General features: G+C 47.9%; 1 protein-coding gene across 1 annotated transcript in view; it reads left to right on the top strand.

Moving 5' to 3' along the window:
- The window catches only part of LOC116836083 (aldehyde oxidase 2-like), a 127,133-nt gene that overhangs the window by 93,426 nt on the left and 11,524 nt on the right, over nucleotides 1-22,183 (top strand). Inside the window, 9 exon segments of the mRNA XM_075070025.1 lie at nucleotides 219-410; nucleotides 5,465-5,692; nucleotides 6,977-7,072; nucleotides 9,278-9,406; nucleotides 10,273-10,347; nucleotides 11,982-12,034; nucleotides 12,638-12,752; nucleotides 13,892-13,931; nucleotides 13,934-13,956. Of these exon segments, the coding sequence (XP_074926126.1) occupies nucleotides 219-410; nucleotides 5,465-5,692; nucleotides 6,977-7,072; nucleotides 9,278-9,406; nucleotides 10,273-10,347; nucleotides 11,982-12,034; nucleotides 12,638-12,752; nucleotides 13,892-13,931; nucleotides 13,934-13,956 (951 nt within the window).

Genomic DNA, 22,183 nt, shown 5'->3' with positions numbered 1-22,183 from the left:
CACTAGTTTTACTCTAATGTCATTCCACTGACTTCAAGAGAGTTACTCTTGATTTACTGTAAGCAGCAGCAGAATAATCAGGCCCCCTGAATATAACTCTGCTCCACCTTTAAGCAACCAAATTGTGTCAGTTCCTTGTGTGGTTTCCTAACACAGGTTTCACTATAATTCCAAAGGCAAATAAACCACTTTAACAGAGATAATCTCTCCTGCTACAGGTAATTGAGTATGTTGTGCTAAAAACGGATAATGCTTACAAGATCCCTAACCTCCGAATCCGGGGACGTGCCTGCAAGACTAATTTGCCGTCAAACACAGCGTTCCGAGGATTTGGCTTTCCACAATCGGGTTTGTTTACAGAATCCTGGATCACAACAGTGGCAGCCCAAACTGGCTTGCCACAAGAGAAGGTAAATGAACTGAGTTTAACAAGTAAAATGAGACATAACAGGGGTCTGCTCCTATGCCTGCTCCCAAGTCAAAGGCAAAACTCTTATGGCAAAAGTATGGGGAGCTAGAGCTTCACAAGCTTTTTCTACTGAAGTAGTTCATATTGTGCCAGATCCTGCCACCTTTACTCTTGCTAAATTGTATTAATCAATAAATACTATTACTACTTATTGACATCAGTGGGGCTGTTCATGGAATAATACACTATACAGTGACAGAATTCGTCGATGGAAGTTTATTTCTTCAATTTGAAGTCTCAACCAGCTGTGGTCAGCTCCAATCACTATAATAGAGTCTCTGCCCTCTCCATCCCATCAGGTGTCTCTAGTTGCCTATCTTACATCTCCTCCTGAACATCTGGCTGTTGCCTGTAACTCCAGCTGGACTTTTCATCATTCCTACTAACCCTCCTTCCCCATCTCTGTTCTTTGTCTTCACCAACAACTCCAGTCACCTGGTCCTGTAATCTTAGTATCAAACTGACTCTTCTCTTAACTTGTCCCCTCATATCTAGATTCTCACTAATTTCCTTTCCTTCTCTTTCTTTGATATCACCAATAACTACCCTTTCCTCCTGGTACCCACTACTAAAGTCATTGTCCATGCCCTGGTCACCTCTTGCCTTGATTAGCATGCCCTCCTCCTGTCTGGCCTGCACCCTGCCTCTAGTCTGTGGAAAGTATGTCTGCTAATGTAATTTTCCTTTCCCAGGACTCCAACAATGTTGCCTTCTTCTTCAAGTGTTGTCCCTATGGATGCTCCACGTCAGGTGTCGGTGCATCCCAGCACCATTGATCAGAGATTTTTGGTATCACTGCTTAGTCGTGACATGCGTGCGCAGTAGCCGTCTTGTGGCAGCACTGGAGTTTCATCTAGCACGCGCATGGCCCTTTCAGTTCCTTTTCAACCATCCTCAGCTGTAGACAGAACTCAGGGCAATCTGGCAGCTTCTTCCCCTGTAGATAGAAAAAAGAGAAATATTAGTTAGATACTTTTAGATAAGTTATAGTTCTTATCATAGTTAACTTGTTAAAAAAATTATATTTGTATCCTCCCACTCTCTGCTCCTTTTGGAGCACTGTCTGAGACATGCCTGGGTTTCCAGGCTTTAAAAGATGCAGCTTCTGCTGAGAAGAGATACCAAGATCTGATCGACACTTGCTCTGTGTGAGATGTCTCGGTGAATCACTCATACCCCAAAAGTGCGTTGACTGTAACAACCTGAAGGCGAGAGCCTGGCATGACAGGGACCTCCGCCTCAAGATGATCCTAATGGAGAAATTGCTACAACTGAGCCCTGACATGGGCCACCAAAAGTCCCTATCTAATGGCTCTCCAACCAATTCAGAACCGACAAAGAGCACAGCTGAGTCCTCTAAAGAAAAGAGGAAGTGAGCATCAACCTCTCTGCAGAGGAAACTGCACAAAAAGAAATGGTCCCCTGCTAGGTCATTACCTTCGGTTCCAACCACCTCTCGAGTCAGCTCTTACAGTTCACCTGGCACCTCTGGCACAGGCCGTACCGCTGAGCCCAAAGCACAAGTAACGGAGTCAAGACTGCCTCCTCCATCAGCACCGCCTCCTCTGTTGGCACCAACTGATATCACCTCAATGGGTGCCCCATCACCGACAAAGGTGAGCCACAAAGTGGCGGCGCACTATTCAGCTCGTACAATAGCCTTGGCACTGCCTCCATGGGCACTCCGGCAATTCCTAACACAGAATATATCAGTATCTTCGGTGACCCAATCACCACTTCTCGGCACCAATAGATCTCCCCCACAAAGCATCACCATGCAGCCCACTTTTCCCACGCCACCATTGGTACCAAGCAACAGTGAGGATAAGGACCAAGATGAAGGGGTCTTCTCCCCACAACACTCGTCTCCTACTCAATATAGGCCAATTGGAGGAATACTGAGAGTCAAAAGTCATCATAGACAGTCCACACATCCCTGGTATGGACAACCATGGATGTGTCCTCCCATGGCATTTCCCATGCAGTGGCCACCATGGGACACGTGGGCAGCATACAGAGCCCACTATGCCAGAACCTCATCGCCATCCAGAGCCAAACTTAGGTCTTAAGATTTACAGTTCGGTTCAGTGCCTCTCAGCACCCTGCCTTTAAAAATTGTTCCAGCACCCCTGCTCTCGAGGTACTAAAATCCCTTCAGAGGTGAGAAAAAGAAGAGAATATCTGCTCAGGTATCCCCTTTTATCAAGAACCACCCTCAATTATGATCACAAGAGATGCCTCCTTGATAGGTTGGGGCACACATCTTGATCATCACACAATCCAAGGCAGATGATCACTAGCAGAGACAGATTTCCACATCAACTCATTGGAACTCAGAGGGTACGGAGCCTGCCTTCATTTCCTTCCACTCATAAAGAACAAGATTGTATGGGTGAGGACAGACTATGTTCTACATCAACTGACAAGGGGGAGCACGATCCCACTGCCTATGTACCGAGGCCATAAAACTATAGAACTGGTGTATTCATCACTACATTGACATCTCAGCCTCCCACCTTCCTAGATGTCAAAATACCACAGCGGATGCTCTAAGCAGATGGTTCTAACAGGAACACGAATGGGAAATGAATCCCATAGTCCTATAAAATATATTTCAAGGATGGGGCTTTCCCACCATCGACACCTATTCGTTACATCTCAGAATCACAAATGTCCATTATTCTGTTCAAGAGCTGGATTAGGACCTCAATCCTCAGAGGATGCTTTTTTCCTCACATGGGACACAGCGCTCCTATATGCATTCCTACCAATCCCACTAATCCCCAGTGTCCTGCACAAGATACAGAACGATAATGCCAAAATCATACTGATAGCCCCAGCGTGGCTCAGACAGACCTGGTACATGACAGTTTGCACTCCATGAACTCTCCCATTGAGACCAAATCTCCTTTCATAAGCCAAAATTCAGATCCTGCATCCAAACCTGGAGAAACTCCATCTGAAAGTGTGGCTCCTTCATGGTTCCAACAACACGAATTAACCTGTTCAGAACAAGTCAAATGCGTTATTGAACAGCAGACATACGTCCACACGCAATATTTACCTTTAAAAATAGAAAAGATTCTCCATCTGGAGTCAGAACAAACAAATCACTCCAAACACTATATCACTGCCACAAGTGCTAGAATACCTCTTAGAGCTAAAGAACTCAGGACTATCCACGAGCTCTATAAAGTACATCTTGCAGTGATCACCGCTTTCCATCATAAAATGGATGGATTCTCGGTATTTGCACACCTGACCACTAAACGGTTTCTCACTGGCGTACAGAATCTCTACCCAGAAGTACACCAGCCCATGCCCACTTGGGACCTAAACCTAGTTCTCAAAGGTCTTACTAGACCACCCTTTGAACCACTGGCCACTTGCTCCTTGCAGCACCTCTCAAAGAAGGTGGCACCCTTGGTTGCTAGAAGAGTGAGTGAGATTGGTGGATTAGCCATAAGAGCACCTTATACTGTCTTCTTTAAAGACCAGATCACGTTGCAACCTCATCCCAAATTGTTCCCAAAAATGGCTTCACCTTTCCATATCAACTGACCTATTCATCTCCCCACATTCTATCTCAAACCACACGGAAGAACACAGGAGACCATGTTAAACACTCTAGATGGTCGACAAGCAATAGCATTTTACCTGGATAGAACTAAATCTTTCCACAAATCCCCGAGACTCTTCATCTCGAGAACATGATCCAACGGCTTTGCTATATCTAAGTGGATCTCGGGCTGCATCTGCTTATGTTATCAAACAGATAAGGAAGAGCCACCAATGGGGATCAGATCCCATTCTACCCGATCCATGGCAGCATCCATAGATTTTCTGAACAATGTACCCATCTCAGAGATCTACAGAGAGCTGCTACATGGGCCTCAGAACATACTTTCATTAACCACTACACAATTACGCAAGACTCACAAGCTAATGCTATATTGGATGCAATGGTCTTCTCCTCCACTATGCATACAATTCCAAAGTCCCCCCAATTGTTGTGGACACTGCTCTACAATCACCTGAAGTGGAGCACCCACAGGTACAGCACTTGAAGAAGAGAGGGTTATTCACCTTGTGCAGTAATGGAGGTTCTTCAAGATCTGTCTCTCTGTGAGTGCTGCACTACCCATCCTCCTCCCCTCTACTTTAGCATTTGATACAAGCACTGTATAGCAGAGAAGGAACTGGAAGGGGGCAGGCCACGTGAACGCTAGATGAGACTCCAACAGCACTGCAAGACGGCTACTGCACACACATATCCTGACTGAACCCTGCTACCGAAAATCTCCAGTCAGCGGCACTGGGACACACCGACACCTGAAGTGGAGCATCCGCAGGGACACAGATCTCGAAGGTGAGTAACCCTCTCTTCTCCCCACTTCTACCCCCCATTGACTTTCTGTCCTTTACCACATCCCTTGCAAGCTTTTTGGCCTCACCTACCAGGCCCACACAACCTTACCCTACCCTATGTTTCTACTCTAATTTCCCTATCCCGCTGCCTATGCCCTTCCCAGCTCTCAGGCCTTGCTCCACCCTTTGCTTCCTTTTCTGGCTCTCAGATTTGTGCCTCCTATAAAGCTGCATCCTACACTTATGACAATCTATTTCTCTGCCATGAGAAATAGATTGTCATAAGTGTAGGATGGAGCTTTCTTCCTTCAATTCCCCTCTTCAAGCAGCCTGTCCTCCTTTTCTCTCATCATTAATAATCCTCTCATCCTCCCTAGGCTTTTGTCATGTGTATGGCCTGATGCTGCAAGCCTTACTTACACTGAGTAGTACTTACACATCTGAGTACTCCCACTGAGAATGCTCCAGTACATAAGTACTACTTGGTGTGAGTAAGGCTGACAGAATCAGGCACTTTGATTACCAGTTCTTTAGGACAGGAAATGTGTCATTATATTTGTAAAGTACTGGGTACACTTTTGGCACTACATAAATATTTTGTATCCACTTATTCACCTTCTTTTTCAGATCAGGGAGATAAACATGTACAAAGGAGTTAATCTAACTCCCTTCAAAGAAGAGTTCGATGCAACAAACCTGGTGAAATGCTGGAAAGAATGTATGGAGAAGTCTGAATACTACAGCAGGAAAACAGCTGTGGAAGAATTTAACAAGCAAAATTACTGGAAGAAGAAAGGGATTGCCATTATTCCTATGAAGTTTTCAGTTGGATTTAATGCTACACGGTACCATCAGGTAAGCTTTGGAAGTGCTCCCTTAAAGATGTAAGAGCTCCAGCTTTCTTAAAAGTATCTAGTAAGATAGACCCAAGTCTCATCACCAATTCCTTTTGGAAGGAATGTACCAGATCTATGTAACTTGCTGTCCTCTCGCTAACCACTGCTATAACCACTTAACACTCTCCTCCCATAGCCAGGAGTAGATCTGTGGATTCCTGATTCCAGCATTCTACTGCTGTCTAGCAAATAATTGTCTAACTCACTAGCAAAATGTGTATCTTGCTGCTTCTGGTGGCTTGCCCACAATAAGCATAACAACTACTTCTTTAGCTGAAACCTTAGAGGCTTGTGCTGGGAATCTGAAGGTTCAAACCCTGCTGATGATCTTTGTGGGGTTCCTTATAGCTGCATGAGATTTAAGAGTCTGATTTTTTGCAGTTTTGCTTTATGTAAATTACATGGTCACAAAATATCCTTCACAATAGGTTTGATCTTCTTAAACAACCCCAAAATATTCTAATCTATAAGTTACAGTGCAATGCACAACAAAATCCAGGTGTTTCACATTTCACTCATTTCAGCTGCTTATGTCACAAGTTGGCAAGTTTGCAGGTGGAGAGCTCTGAGAGAGTTGCAGATAATTCACCCCACAATGGCTACAGTAAAAGAACATTGAGGGTGTGAGTTACATTCACAAAGGGGGAAAGTCATCCTTGTGCAGAGTATCAGTACAAGATTAGACATCATTAAGTTTCACCTGAGGTCTCAAAATAAGGCTTAAATAGGACTTAAGTAGTTCCTTGGTCTTGTGCTGACTTTTTGCATGGGTTGAATTTCAGCCTACCTTCCTCAAGGACCAGCAGCACAACATCAAACACTTCTTCCTTCTCCTTTGATTGGGAATGGAGGGGGAAATGGTGTTCAATGCTAAAAATACTTCACAACAGAAGTGAGATTATGAGTAGGCTCAGTCGCCCAGTTTCACAATGATAAAAAAAACTGTTAAAAAAAATAAAAAAATAATTGTTGAAATGAATGATTGCAGTCCTTGCAGAACTCCAGTTTCCAATAAACTACTTCGCTAAATGGCTCCTCATACTCAATTGCTAACTGCAAGAAACTTGCTGCTGTCAGACAGCTGGAGGACTCTCACCCTCTTAACACCCTGATTGCTGTGCCCTCTTGGAGTGAAATCTGACTCCATCCCTGCACTTGTTGGTACATCCCCTTATTAAAAAGGGTTATTATGTTAGCATCAGTCTTAATGAATTAAACAACAATTTTCTGTTGTTTTTCTTAGGCTGCAGCTCTGGTCCATATCTATACAGATGGGTCTGTGCTGGTGACTCATGGTGGAATTGAACTGGGACAAGGAATTCACACCAAGATGTTGCAGGTTAGACAGGAATTAACCATTTGAATGAAGATGAAAATACGAGAAAGATATGTGATTGTATCAGTAGAGAAGGTGAATGGCACTCAGTGGTTCTGCAGGGAAACCCTACAACAGCCAAGGTCAGGATAGAGGCTCAGGTTGAGGTTTATGCTGCGTTACTGCTTTTGAATTATGGGTAAAGCCAGACTTCAGGAAGGCATAAGTTCAGAGACTAAATGCCCAGATCCACAAAGGTATTTTGGCACCAAATGTACAACACAGTAGATGACAAGGACCAAAACAAGGGGGAGACACAAATTACTCATGCAGGAAATTAAAATGATGTGGAGTTAATTCCTTCAATGTAAATAGCTATCTCTATAACCTCAGCACCAAGATTCTGCACTTCTGATATAAATACCTGTAAACCATGAAAGTGTGGAGACACCAAACGTAGGTAGAAAGTAAAACCAACAGAGAATCCTGTGGCACCTTATAGACTAACAGACGTTTGGGAGCATGAGCTTTCGTGGGTGAATACCCACTTCGTCAGATGCATGTAGTGGAAATTTCCAGGGGCAGGTATATATATGCTAGCAAGCAAGCTAGAGATAACGAGGTTAGTTCAATCAGGGAGGATGAGGCCCTGTTTCTGCAAAGCTGAGTGTGAAAACCCAGGAGGAGAAAATGGTTCTGTATTGCAAGCCATTCACAGTCTTTGTTCAATCCTGAGCTGATGGTGTCAAATTTGCAGATGAACTGAGGCTCAGCAGTTTCTCTTTGAAGTCTGGTCCTGAAGTGTTTTTTGCTGCAGGATGGCCACCTTTAGGTCTGCTATAGTGTGGCCAGGGAGGTTGAGTGTTCTCCTCGCGGTTTTTGTTATTTGCCATTCCTAATATCTGATTTGTGTCCTTATCCTTTTCCGTAGAGACTGTCCAGTTTGGCCGATGTACATAGCAGGGGGCATTGCGGCATATGATGGCGTTTATTACGTTGGCGGACGTGCAGGTGAATGAACCGGTGATGATGTGGCTGATCTGTAATTCACCGGTTCATTCACCTGCACGTCCGCCAACGAATATACGCCATCATATGCCAGCAATGCCCCTGCTATGTACATCGGCCAAACTGGACAGTCTCTACGAGAAGGATAAATGGACACAATCAGATATTAGGAATGGCAATATACAAAAACCCGTAGGAGACAACTTCAACCTCCCTGGCCACACTATAGCGACCTTAGGTGGCCATCCGCAGCAAAAAACTTCAGGACCAGACTTCAAAGAGAAACTGCTGAGCCTCAGTTCATCTGCAAATTTGACACATCAGCTCAGGATTGACAAAGACTGTGAATGGCTTGCCAACACAGAACCAGTTTCTCCTCTGGGTTTTCACACCTCAGCTGCTAGAACAGGCCTCATCCTCCCTGATTGAACTAACCTCGTTATCTCTAGCTTGCTTGCTGCATATATATACCTGCCCCTGGAAATTTCCACTACATGCATCTGACCGTGAGTGGGGTATTCACCCACGAAAGCTCATGCTCCCAAACGTCTGTTAGTCTATAAGGTGCCACAGGATTCTCTGCTGCTTTTAAATATCCAGACTAACACGGCTACCCCTCTGATACTTGACACCATGCAAGGTAGAAAGTAGGTAACTTTGGGATTGAAATTAGGTATGCTGATGAGGTATATCTATGACAATGCAATGTCACATTGTAAATTGGGCATATGAACTTACCTAATAATTTCAAATGATTTAGTTAGGCAGAAAGAAGGGTGAGAGTTCAAATCCAATAGAGAAAGAGCTAAACATTATATTTAAGATCTGGCCCAAAATATTCCATATGCAACAAAAGTCAAGTCAGAGAGAACAGCTCATCTGGGAAAAGATCTGAGACAAAAAATGCTCCAACCCACCCTATATCCACCACCTTCTCCAAGAAAAAGGTAGGAAAGTGTAGGATATAGAAGAATAGTATAATTTAACTGTTCCCAGCTGTCTCCGCCTCTTATTAAGACAATTATACATGTCATCAGGGTAGATCTGTAAAAAAACAGCAGTTGAAAAAGATTTCAGTGATTGGCATTGTCAAAGTAACACTAGCCATCCCCTATCAAGCCTGATCTTGTGTAGACATAGCAATGCTAATGCTCTTTTTCTTGAGTCAATGCTATTTATTCTCAGTGGAACTGGATATCGTTTTGTTTACTTTACTTACAGATTGCCAGCCGTGAACTGAAGGTACCACTGTCATATGTACACTTTTGTGAAACAAGCACAATAACTGTGCCTAATGCAATAGTTACAGCAGGATCGATTGGCTCAGACGTCAATGGAAAAGCAGTCCAGGTTACATTTTTTATGAATTATTACTTTATTGCTTCTTTCAAATAATGCATATTGCTCTGAACATTTACACATTATTCATCATTGTAGTTTCTGAGCACCTCTAATACAGCACATCAGTACCCTTGCCTGAGTCTCTCTTGCTTGTTTGTCACCTGAGCAGTTTAAGGCAGGGCAAAGTACTGAACTAGTGCTAGCTCACAACTTTTTCCTCTCTGCTTTCCTGTATCAGATCTAAAGATGCTTGCACAGGATTTAGTCAGAGGAATCGACTGGTCCTCGTATCACCATGGATACTTAATCATAAGCTGATAAGAGTCCAGGATATATTTCATGTGCATCTGGTGAAATGATTACTGTCAGAATGAAACACCTTTACCTTTTTATGTACTTTGGGCCTGCTCCTGCTGGCACTATTGTACATTGACCAAAGCTAGTGAAATTATATTGGTGTAAAATCAGTAGGAGATCAGAGTCAGGCTCTTTGTCTTCTACTTGCTGATGGCTTCAGTTAAACATGGGTGTGCAAATGGGTTAGTTTCACCAAGACAGGCACCAGTGCTGCTCATTGATAAGCACTGCTTTTGTGGCTGGCCAGCTAGCAGAACACAGAAGAGGGGTTTAGATGTTCATGAGGGTAATAGAATGATGGTCCTCAGAATGACTCTCTGGCACAAATCAACCTCGCCTTGGACAGCCTTTGGTCAAAGGCAGCATGGAGCAAAAGTGGGTAGAGGCAGACTGGAGAGATACCTGGCATATTAAAGGCCATAGTGTTTTGAAATTTCAAAGCAGATGTTTTTGTTGCTGCTGCTGTTGAATTCATCTTCTTTTCTCTGTTCATTGTTTCCCACCTCTCTCCTCTCCAGAATGCTTGTCAGATTCTTCGGAAACGCCTGGAGCCCATCATTAATAAAAACCCCGAAGGGAAATGGGAGGACTGGGTCAGTGCTGCTTTTTACATGACTATAAAAAACCACATGTGGGCTGATAAATTGTGGGCTATACTACAGCATCTAGCAACATCCCCTGAGTAGGGAGCCACGTGGAGCCCATTGCCCGAGGGGGAGCTCAGGAGGGATCGTGCCTCAGGATGGATTGTGCAGCCTGCTCTCATCTGATATGACTGGCAAACTCCTGAAATAGTCTCTGGCTCTTGCATGGGGTGCCCTTGTGCCGTCCTCTCCTATGTATCCAGACAGGGGCCAGGAATAACCTGGCATTATATAGGAATGGGATAGGAGCTGAGGAGTGTTGTCTATGTATATAGCAGCATAGATGCATCAGCTGTGCAGTATTCATCAGAAATCAGTCCTGGAATGGAAGGCCATGCAGCACTATTTGGATGGGGATGGTGGTAGCTGTGACTGCATTCCTACATATAACCCTGTGAAAATCATGCTGTTCTATTTAGTGATGACAAAACATTTATTAATGGATGTACTGACATATAATGACCATTCCCAAAATCTCCAGATCATGTCATCATCATTCTGTCCATTGCAGAATGAAGTCCTCACCAGAGGGCTACAATCCAAAGTACGTCTCCCCTGGAATAGATTTCGCTAGTTAGGCCTGCACTGGATACCACTTCACCTCTCCATCACTGCTGTGGATGCATCTACCTTGTTAGCGTCCATTACACCAAGATCAGCTTTCTCCTTCCTCTTCCTGCAGCATTTCCCAGCGCATCACTACTGCACCATTGGCATAGACTTCAGGCTGTTCTTCGCCAAAGCTTTCCTTCTAATCCTTTTTCACCTGCCTTTCCATGCAGCTTTAACCACACCTACTTCATCTTCTTGGCAAGTGCCTGAGTATCTGCCCTCTATGACACAAATACCTAATAAAAACTCACTTCTCTTTAAACTAAGATGCAATTGGTTCTGCACGATTGTTCAGGCTTCTAAATTATTAGTAGCGGAAAATATTTCTAGTATGGCAGTGCCTGAAGTCCCCCATCAGCATTAGGGTCCCATTGTGCTGGGTGCTGTACAAATCTAGAAAAGAGACACTCCCTGCCCTGTGGGGCTAACAGGTTAAAGAATGCTCCTCATACATACTTTGGGGGAGAATTGTTCCTTCACATTCCCTTACTGGTTTGAAATAGAGTGTATCAGATTACTTTTTCTGATTTAAATTCATTAACTAACCACTCCACTGAAGTTAGTAGGGTTATGGATTTGTATCAATGTGCATAAACATTTTCTGATTAATTAAAGTCCAAGTGAGAGTAGCATGGTCTAGCAGAGTGAGAACTGAGAATGAACAGTCCTAAATTCTAATCCCGGCTCTGGTGCTGACTACCTCTGTCACCAGCAGGAAGTCACTAGGCCTGGTCTGTGTTAGAAATGAACTTATTTAAAATGTTACACCAGCACAACCCCCTAAAGCAGATGCAGTGAAACAGATTTAAAATCGTGCTTAGTGCAGTAACTTCCATTCTCTATTGTTTGGGTTTCTGCTGTCCCATTCTGCATCCTAGTGCTCCCCACTGGTACTTTTCTTTTTAAAAAATATTTTTTATTGCTTTACTTAAATTTCTATTCACCTTTAACACTAAATGTACCTATTGCAGATTACTGAAGCTTATGATCAAAGTGTGAGTCTTTCAGCTACTGGCTACTTCAGGTAAGGAATGCTGTTAGTCTTTCTGAAATTACTGGCATCAAGGATCATCGATGTGGACCTTGGGGGTTTGTCAAATGAGGATAAGAGTCTCCCCTCTCAGCCTCTCCAATCCTTCCACTCTCCCTGTTTCCTTCTCTATTGAAGGCCAAATCCTGCACCTAGCACACAGTTCACATAAACAGGCTGAATGTTGGGCGATGGCAGGGGCCAGGGGAAAATAAGTCTCCTCCCCAGGCCATGCTCACTGGCCACTGCTGCATCTCCTGCTCTGTGCTAGGTGTTTGGAAGATGGGACTGTGTAGTTTTCTGCACAGCCTCCCACCATGATGGGACACAGAAAACCTACCTGAGGTGTGCTCCATGATACTAGGAGTTTGGGCCACCTTCTGGCTCTCCGTCTCCTTGTGTGCAGCAGAAACACAGCAGTGCTGCACACTGAGGCCTTCACCACAGCCTGTGAAAACAGCTGGCTTGGAGCAGGATATTAACCTGGTCTTGTCACATAATTTCCATGATAATCTGCTCTGCAATTGAGAGGGTGGTGGTGGTGGAGATCAAATGCCATTGCTCACTCGGTCTGAAGGATGCTCTTACTCCCACCAGAGGCTATATGGGAAATATGAACTGGGACACTGGGGAAGGCCAGGCTTTCCCATATTTTGTTTTCGGAGCTGCTTGTTCTGAAGTGGAGATTGACTGTCTGACAGGAGATCACAAGGTAAATGGTGCCTTTATGTACACATTGGTTAGATTCCTATACCTCCCTCCAGAGCTACACTGATGTAGTTATTTTTCCTCTTGCTTTTTTCGCTGAGAAGGGAGAAATGGCATTCATTGCATGTTCTCAAGACAGTGTCAAGATAACTCTAAATGGCTCTGTCATTCTCAGTCTCGTTTGTTAACATTCTAGAAAGAAGGTCTGGTGCTAACTGATGAGACTAAGGATGAGAAAGTCCAATAGAACAGAAGATGATAAAGAACAGTTTAATATAATATAATAAATAAATTAATAAACCACCTTATTTTGTGGCTTTTAAGTGAGACCTGATAGACTGAACCTGCCCACAAGGGCCAACTGTGCGACAATATATGCCCAGTTAATTAGTAATGATCCCCTATTGCACATGGTTTTATTGAAGCAATCGAAGGCATTGCCACATAAAGGGGGCAATTTAGAGGGGCACCAGACAAAGAGCAGTTCCCAAGGGCATTGGTTTTGTGTAATGTGGAGACAGCCAGAATGGCTCCAGTGATACTGAGGGAAGCATGTTCAGGAGCGGCAACTACCATGCCTCTCACAACTCATTGGAAGTGTCTGGCACCATGGATGGGGCTATTCCTCCCCATACCTTGTGCTACTCATGTCCAGACACCTTCTCCCACCAGTTAGCAGTGCAGTGGGAGCAGACACTATACCTTCTTCAAGTATAGCATAGTGGCCACTTGTCTGATTTCCTTCTTCAGGCACAATGCCCCTTGCAGCACTTGTAGACTCACAACCTAACACAAGCACTAGCTAACCACAGTCCAAACCTTGGGCTTCTACCAAGAGAGCAAGCAACAAGTTCATTCTGGGGCTAATGTTCAGCCTGCTCCTTAACTCAGCCTAGGGTGCTAATGTTGTATTTCAGTTGCCATATGCTCATGAGTGTTCACCAAAACCACTTCAAACAAACAGATTAATCCCTTGTCAGTCCAGGGCCTTTGAAGCTTGCTTCTGTGCTTCAGAATAAATGTGCAATACTTTGCTGTCACCATGGAATATTATTTTATGGCATGGTGTTTGCATTCTTTAAAACCTGCTCTTTTTATTGCTTGTAAAGTATGTACCCATAACAGTTTATATTTGTTTACCAGAACATCAGAACAGACATTGTCATGGATGCTTGTTTCAGCATAAACCAGCTGTAGATATAGGACAGGTATGTACCAATACTTCCATGTGCATGCTTGGCTGTAGATGTTAGCGATAGCTTTTTCTTGCACCAAAATACTTTCCATTAAGGGATCCATTCCAGCATCCACTGAAGTCAAGAGGAGGTTATCCATTGACTCTAATAGGTGTTGGATTGGGCTCGGAATTAGGCAATATTTGCTTTTTGTTACACGTGTTAATGATAACAAGTTCTTCTTTGAGTGCTTGCTCATATCCATTCCAATTAGGTGTGTGCGTGCCGCGTGCACACTCGTCGGAAGATTTTTACCCTAGCAACACCCGGCGGGTCGGCTGGGCGCCCCCTGGCATAGCGCCACTATGGCACCGAATATATACCCCTGCCGACCCGTCCGCTCCTCAGTTGCTTCTTACCCCTCGTGTCGGTCGTTGGAACAGTGGAGCACAGCTGAGCCTTTCTCCACTTACCTAGCTCTTCACCCGTTCTTGTACTTTCTGTGTATATAGTTTTATAGTTGTAATTAGTTTTGTTAACATACTTAGTGTATATAGTTTAGAGGGTTGGGGATTAGCCCTTCCCCTCTCCCCAGGCCCGGGCCCATGCCGGGCTCACCGGGCTTCAAGCAGTGCTCGGCCTGCCGTCGGCCGATGCCAACGGGAGACCCCCACGACCGCTGCCTAAAGTGTCTGGGGGAATCTCATTTGACTGATAAGTGCCGCATTTGTAAATCATTCAAACCGCGGACAAAAAAGGAGCGAGACTCTCGTTTAAAACAGCTCCTAATGGAAGCAGCCCTCGCTCCTCCAGCCTCGGCACTGAGTGCCGCGCAGCCCGCGCCAGGGAGGAGTGCTTCATCGGCACCGGAGAACGCCGGCACCGTCAGAACACCCCGGCCCCAGCCGTCTCCGGCACAGAAGGCAGCCCGGCACCGCTCCTTCTCCCCGCGGGCCAAGCAGGCTGAAGCTCCCGCAGCTACAACTCTTCCACCGCAGTCTGAGCACCAACCACAGCCAAGTCGCCCGGCACCAACACCTGCCGTGGCACCAGTGGCATCAGCACCGTTGATTCCGGCCACGCAAGAGCCGTTGAGTCCGATGCGCAACAGCTCCCCGGCAAGTGCCTCAGTTGAGCTTCTCGTTCCCACTACGCCAGAGACCTTCTCGATGGCGAGGGAACTTACTGCTCTGATGGAGCCCACCCTGCCTCAACCCCCGGCACCGCCGGTGCGGGTTCTTACGTCAGTGGGAAAGCCTGCTCTGGTCAGGCCACCTTCCACTGAAGCTGCCGGCAGGCACCATTCAAGATCGAGATCCCGGCACCGTTCCCGTTCTCATCGCTGGTCCAGATCCAGGCGTCGCTCGCAGTCCCAGTACCGATCCCCTTCTCGGTACCGGTCGTACTCGCGGCACCGCTCCAGGTCTCGATCTCCGGACAGATACTCCGCACGGTGGTCCAGCTCCCGGCACCGCTCCCACCGCAGTCGCTCTTACCACCGACCTTCTCGATCCCGGTCGACCTCCCGGCACCGCGCTGGTCGCAGGTCCCGGTCTCCCTCTCGGCAGCGGTACGACTCCCGGTACCGTTCTCCGGTGCGGCACAATGTCCGGTACCTGGCTCACAGGGTTCCCTCTCACAGACTCTCGGCTCCGCCATGACCATCACAACACCCATTGGGGTCTTCCCGCGATGACAGCGCTGTCTATGGGGATTTGGACCCACAGAGACGCGTCCTCCCGGAGGCCCAGGGCACAGAACAAGCTCCGCAGTGGTCATTCTGGATGCCCTGGGCATACCACCAGGCCCAGGGCGAACCCACAGTTACATCTCGGTCCGCCCGGAGGCCACTATTAGCCGTCCTCCTCCAGCAGATACAGTCATTTCGACTTTGACACAGGACCCTCAGGTCCTCCCGGACTCCAATGCTACCCTGGAACAGGAGCCCCAGCCCAAGCCACTTGTACCGGGCCTGTCATCGTCGTCCTCACCAGATGAGGCAGCAGCCGGTACAACAGCATCGGGCCTGCCCCCGATCGACCTCCGAGCCCACCAGGATCTTCTCCGGTGAGATGCGTTAAATATCAATCTGCCGGTAAAGGAGGTTCCGGAGGTGGAGGACCCGGTCGTAGATATATTTTCCGCAGATGCCCTGACTCGCATGGCTCTGCCATTTATTCGATCCATCCAAGCCAAAGCAGACACTATTTGGCAGTCTCCAGCATCTATCCCTCCTACGGCCAGAGGTGTGGAAAGAAAATATATGGTACCCTCTAAAGGGTATGAATATCTCTATACCCACCCTCCTCCGTGCTCTCTGGTCGTGCAATCTGTAAATGAGAGAGAGCGTCATGGCCAACAAGCCCCTGCCCCAAAATCCGGGAGGCTAGACGGATGGATCTGCTGGGGCGTAAGGTCTACTCCGCCGGGGGCCTTCAACTGCGGGTTGCTAACCAGCAGGCCCTCCTCAGCAGGTACAATTATAATACCTGGCAGTCGATGGGTAAGTTCACTGAACTGATCCCACAGGACTCCCGGCCAGAATTTCACAGCCTCCTGGAGGAAGGGAAGAAAGTAGCTCGGACTTCCCTACAGGCCTTTCTTGACGCTGCTGACTCGGCGGCTAGAACCGTAGCGTCCGGGATTATGATGCGGAGAATTTCGTGGTTGCAGGTCTCGGGTCTACCCCCTGAGCTGCAACATACTATTCAGGACCTTCCGTTCGAGGGCCAGGGCCTTTTCTCAGAGAAAACGGACCCTAGACTCCAGAGTCTAAAAGACAATCGTATTATCATGCGTTCCCTTGGGATGCATACCCCGCAGACCCAACGCAGGTCCTTCCGGGCCCAACCACAGCGCCCTTACCCCCGCCCCCGACCTCGACAAGACTTTAGTAGGAGGCAGGGTCGCGGGAACCGCAGACGGCAGTCGGGCTCTCAAGAAGGCCAAAATAATGGTCCCGCCAAACCATCAGCGGGACCAAAGCAAAACTTTTGAAGGTGCGACCAGAGCAGAGCACCAGTCTTTTCCGGAATCCTCTCCAGTTTTCCAATCGTCTTTCCTCCTTCCTCCTGCGTGGGCCAATTAACATCAGACCGTTGGGTCCTCCGCACGGTGGAGTTTGGATACCACCTCCAGTTTATTTTCGCCCCCTCCCTCCCACCCCCCCTCCTCCCGTCCCTCTTCAGGGACCCCTCTCACGAGCAACTCCTCTCGCAGGAGATCCGCACGCTCTCGAAATCGGAGCTATAGAGGAGGTGCCGGAGGAGTTCAGGGGCAAGGGGTTTTACTCCGATACTTCTTAATCCCCAAGGCAAAAGGAGGTCTCTGACCCATCCTGGACCTCCGCGGTCTCAACGTCTTCCTAAAGAAATTGAAGTTCCGCATGGTGTCCTGGGGACCATCATCCCATCCCTGGATCCGGGAGACTGGTACGCTGCTCTCGACATGAAGGATGCATACTTTCATATCTCCATTTATCCCTCCGCACAGACGGTACCTGCGGTTTATGGTACATCATCGACACTACCAATTTACGGTCCTCCCGTTCGGCCTCTCCACTGCCCCACGCGTCTTCACGAAGTGTATGGCTGTGGTGGCCGCCTCCCTCCGTCGTCGGCGCATCTGCGTTTTCCCCTACCTAGACGACTGGCTCATCCGCAGGACCTCCGAGGCTCAGGTCTCCAGACATGTTGCCATCGTCATGGACCTATTCGAGCGATTGGGCCTCATGGTCAATATAGGCAAGTCCACTCTAGTGCCCACTCAAAGAATCGAATTCATTGGAGCCGTTCTAGACTCCACGCTCGCAACAGCCTACCTCCCGCTATCCCGGTTTCGGTCAATAGTCGCCGCCATAGAAAGCCTTCAGTCCTTCCCGACGACCTCGCCCGTGCCTGCCTCAGCCTCCTCGCCATATGGCTGCGTGCACTTTCGTGACCAAGCACGCCAAACTTCGCCTTCGTCCCCTTCAAGTCTGGCTGGCCTCCATTTTACCGCCCACACAGGGATGCCATAGACATGGTCGTCACGGTTCCTCAGAGTGTCTTAGGCTCCCTCAGCTGGTGGCTGACACACCTTCCCTGGTGTGCGGAGGCATGCCGTTCCACCCGAGACAACCGTCTGTATCCCTAACAACAGACGCGTCGTCTCTTGGCTGGGGAGCTCACATAGGCATTGTCGCACGCAAGGCCTTTGGTCTGTCCAGGAGCTGACGTTGCACATAAACATTCGGGAGTTACGAGCGTCCGCCTTGCCTGCCAGGCCTTCCTTCCTCATCATCTGCAGGACCGTTGCATTCTAGTGCTCATGGACAACACCACCGCGATGCACTACATAAACAAGCAGGGAGGGACTCGTTCTCTCCCCCTCTGTCAGGAGGCGATCCAACTGTGGGAATTTTGTATAGCCCACTCTATAGACCTAGTGGCATCCTTCCTTCCGGAGTCCAGAACACTCTAGCAGACCAGCTCAGCAGGTCATTTCTCGGCCACGAGTGGTCACTTCGCCCGGACGTAGTTCATTCGATCTTCCAGACGTGGGGCTTTCCCCGCATAGACCTCTTCGCCTCCCGCAGCAACCGGAAGTGTCAGAGGTTCTGCTCCTTCCAGGGCCTCGCCCCGGCTCGATATCCGACGCCTTCCTAATGTCTTGGTCGAACCACCTGCTTTACGCCTTCCCACCCTTTCCGTTGGTGCACAAGGTTCTCGTGAAACTTCGCAGGGACAGGCTCGTCTGATTCTGATCGCCCCGCGTGGCCCAGGCAACACTGGTACACCACGTTGCTAGACCACTCGATAGCCAACCCGATCACCCTGCCCTCTATCAGGACCTGATAACGCAGGACCACGGCAGGCTTCTCCACCCAGACCTGCAATCCCTCCATCTTACGGCATGGCTCCTGCTTGGTTAACTCAAGCAGAGTTGCGCTGCTCTACCCCGGTGCAGGAGGTACTCCTGGGCAGCAGAAACCCTCCACTCGAGCTACATACTTGGCCAAGTGGAAACGGTTCTCTTGCTGGTGTCAGGGCGGAATGCAGCACCTACCGGGGTTCCCATCCCCGCGATACTAGATTACCTCTTGCATCTCAAGCAGCAGGGCCTCGCGTTATCATCTTTGCGAGTACACCTAGCGGCTATCTCTACCTTCCACCCCGGAGAAGGCGCTTACTCCGTTTTCTCCACCCTATGGTCTCGAGGTTCCTCAAGGGGTTGGAACGCCTTTTTCCCTGGTGCGACGCCCCGCCCCTGCCTGGGACCTCAATTTGTTTTGGCAAGACTTACAGCCCCCCGTTCGAGCCCTTGGCGACCTGCTCCCTCCTATATTATCGTGGAAAACGGCGTTCCTTGTAGCCATTACATCGGCTAGGAGAGTCTCGGAGCTTCGGGCTCTAATGGTGGACCCGCCTTACACGATATTCCACAAGGACAAGGTGCAGCTACGCCCGCATCCTGCGTTCCTCCCCAAGGTGGTTTCGTCTTTTCACCTTAACCAGGACATATTCCTTCCGGTCTTCTTCCCCAAGCCCCACGCATCACGTAGGGACCAACAGTTGCACTCGCTGGACGTCCGTAGGGCGCTAGCCTTCTATATTGACCGCACGAGGTCCTTCCGTAAAACGCCCCCAACTCTTTGTTGCGGTGGCGGACCGGATGAAAGGACAACCCGTCTCTTCCCAGAGGATTTCGTCCTGGGTGACGGCATGCATCCGGGCTTGCTATGACCTTGCTCACGCCTCTCCGGGCCACGTTACTGCACATTCGACTAGAGCCCAGGCCTCGTCGGCCGCCTTCCTAGCTCGAGTGCCTATCCAGGAGATATGTCGAGTGGCTACATGGTCTTCGGTACACACGTTTACTTCTCATTATGCCCTGGTACAACAATCCAGAGATGATGCAGCCTTTGGCTTGGCAGTCTTGCACTCTGCAGTTTCTTCCGACCCCACGGCCTAGGTAAGGCTTGGGATTCACCTAACTGGAATGGATATGAGGAAGCACTCGAAGAAAAGACGGTTACTCACCTTTGTAACTGTTGTTGTTCTTTGAGATGTGTTGCTCATATCCATTCCAAAACCCACCCTCCTTCCCCACTGTCGGAGTAGCCGGCAAGAAGGAACTGAGGAGCGGATGGGTTGGCAGGGGTATATATTCGGTGCCATAGCGGCACCACGCCAGGGGGCGCCCAGCCGACCCGCCGGGTGTTGCTAGGGTAAAAATCTTCCGACGAGCGAGAACGCGGCGCACACACACCTAATTGGAATGGATATGAGCAACACATCTCGAAGAACAACAGTTACAACGGTGAGTAACTGTCTTTTAAGTGGCCTGCTACTGCAACATGCAGAACATTTTCTGAAGGGTGGTGAGTGACTACAGGTCCTGTAGACTTCACTGGGAACTGAGCCCTTGCAGAAAGCACTCGGCATATCACAGGATTAGGTCACTAATCTGTCTCATCTTCATCTTCACCTTATCCTACACAGAAAGCAAAAATAATTCCTGAAGGCCAAATCCTGGTCCCATTGAAGTCAATTGCAATACAGTTTTGACTTCAATGGGACCAGGATTTGGCAACAAGTTTTCTGGTAGTGGTAATACAGATCAGAAAAATCATTTTTCATTTATGAGGGTGGGTCGGTGGGTGGTGGTTAGTTTGTTTTTAACATCCTTTCCATGCCAATGTTGGCACACAGCAGGGAAATCAGTCTCTTCCATTCCTCTCTGTCATTTGCTGCTACTTCCATTTGCTCTGTGGTGTTGAGATTGACTTCCTTCTTAAAGTTTTTTTTTGGAAACCCTCATCTCCTCACACCAGTTGGTTTCCACTTGACAGTTAATGTGGGAGTCTGTGTGTTGGCATCTAGTGTATACAGCCCAAATATGTCCAGCGCTTCCTTCTGATTCTGGTGGAAATGAGCTGCTTGTTGGTGATTTCTCAGATCTCTTCATTGGTGATGATGACTTTCCACTCAATGCCAAGAATCTTTCACAGAGAGACAAGGGGGTCAGGTAATAGCTCTTATTAGACCAGCTTCTGTTGGTGAGGGAGACAAGCTTTTGAGCTTACACAGAGCTCTTCTTCAGATCTGGGAAACTAAGGCCATGTCTATTCTACACAGTTAAGTCAACATAAGGCAGCTTAGGTCAACTCAACTGTGGCGGTGTACACACTGCAGTGCTCCTCCTGCCAATTTAACTCTCCTGCTATGCCTACATCATAAAACCACCTCGACAAGAAGTCTCTCACAATGCCTTACTGGAGACAAGCAACAAACCCCTCCAGGTGCTTTTACCATTCAGTACAACCGCATGTGGAGACCTACATCCAGCCAGATTGCATGATTGTTCCCAGAGTTTCTCATGAATCACAGAGAGAGAGGCACCAGCCTAATTCCCCTCCAGCTCCCAGCCTTGTACCGTCGGAATATACCATCTTGCACTGCTCAAGAGTCAAGACCTTTTCTTGAGCAATGCAGGTTTACTGATTGGTTCACCACTTCATCAGTGGAAAGTGGACGTACACCAGCCTTTGTAACCTGAGCAGATTTACCAAACACTTCAGTCAAACTCACTGGTAAGGATAAACGTTAGACTAAGTTTATAGATTACAAAAAATGGTTTTTAAGTGATCATAAATAAGTCAGTAGTTACCAAAGGAAAATAAAAGATAAGTCTTTTAGTCACAGTCTAAATTCTCAACCCTATTAGATGGGGCAATATCTTGACTAAGCAGTTTTTCTCACCCCACTGGATACTGCAGGTTGGTTACAGTCTTTCATACGCAGGCTTTCACTGTTAGCCTTGAGATCAATCTCCTCAGCTCCAGCATTCTCGTTGCCTTCAGCATGGATAGGGGAGGAAAAAGGACAAACCACGTGGGTTCTGTTCTCTATTTTATATCCTCAAGGCTCCTATGTTTCATCAAGGGGAGAGGGATAGCTCAGTGGTTTGAGCATCGGCCTGCTAAACCCAGGGTTGTGAGTTCAATCCTTGAGGGGGCCACTTAGGGATCTGGGGCAAAATCAGTACTTGGTCCTGCTAGTGAAGGCAGGGGGCTCAGGGCCAGTGCAAGGATGTTTCGTACGCTAGGCAAAACTTCCACCTTGTGCCCTCTCCTGTCCTCCACACTGAGGCCCCCCCCCTGCAGCAGCTCCGCCTCCTCCCCCCATGGCAGCTCCCCACCCTCTGCTCTGCAGCACCCTCCTGCCCCCCCACCTCCCCGAACACGCCATCGCTGCTTCACTTCTCCTGCCTCCCAGGC

The sequence above is a fragment of the Chelonoidis abingdonii genome, chromosome 10, assembly GCF_003597395.2.
Source record: "Chelonoidis abingdonii isolate Lonesome George chromosome 10, CheloAbing_2.0, whole genome shotgun sequence".
In the NCBI taxonomy this organism is placed as follows: Eukaryota; Metazoa; Chordata; order Testudines; family Testudinidae; genus Chelonoidis; species Chelonoidis abingdonii.
This window is presented reverse-complemented; position numbering and strand designations above follow the sequence as displayed.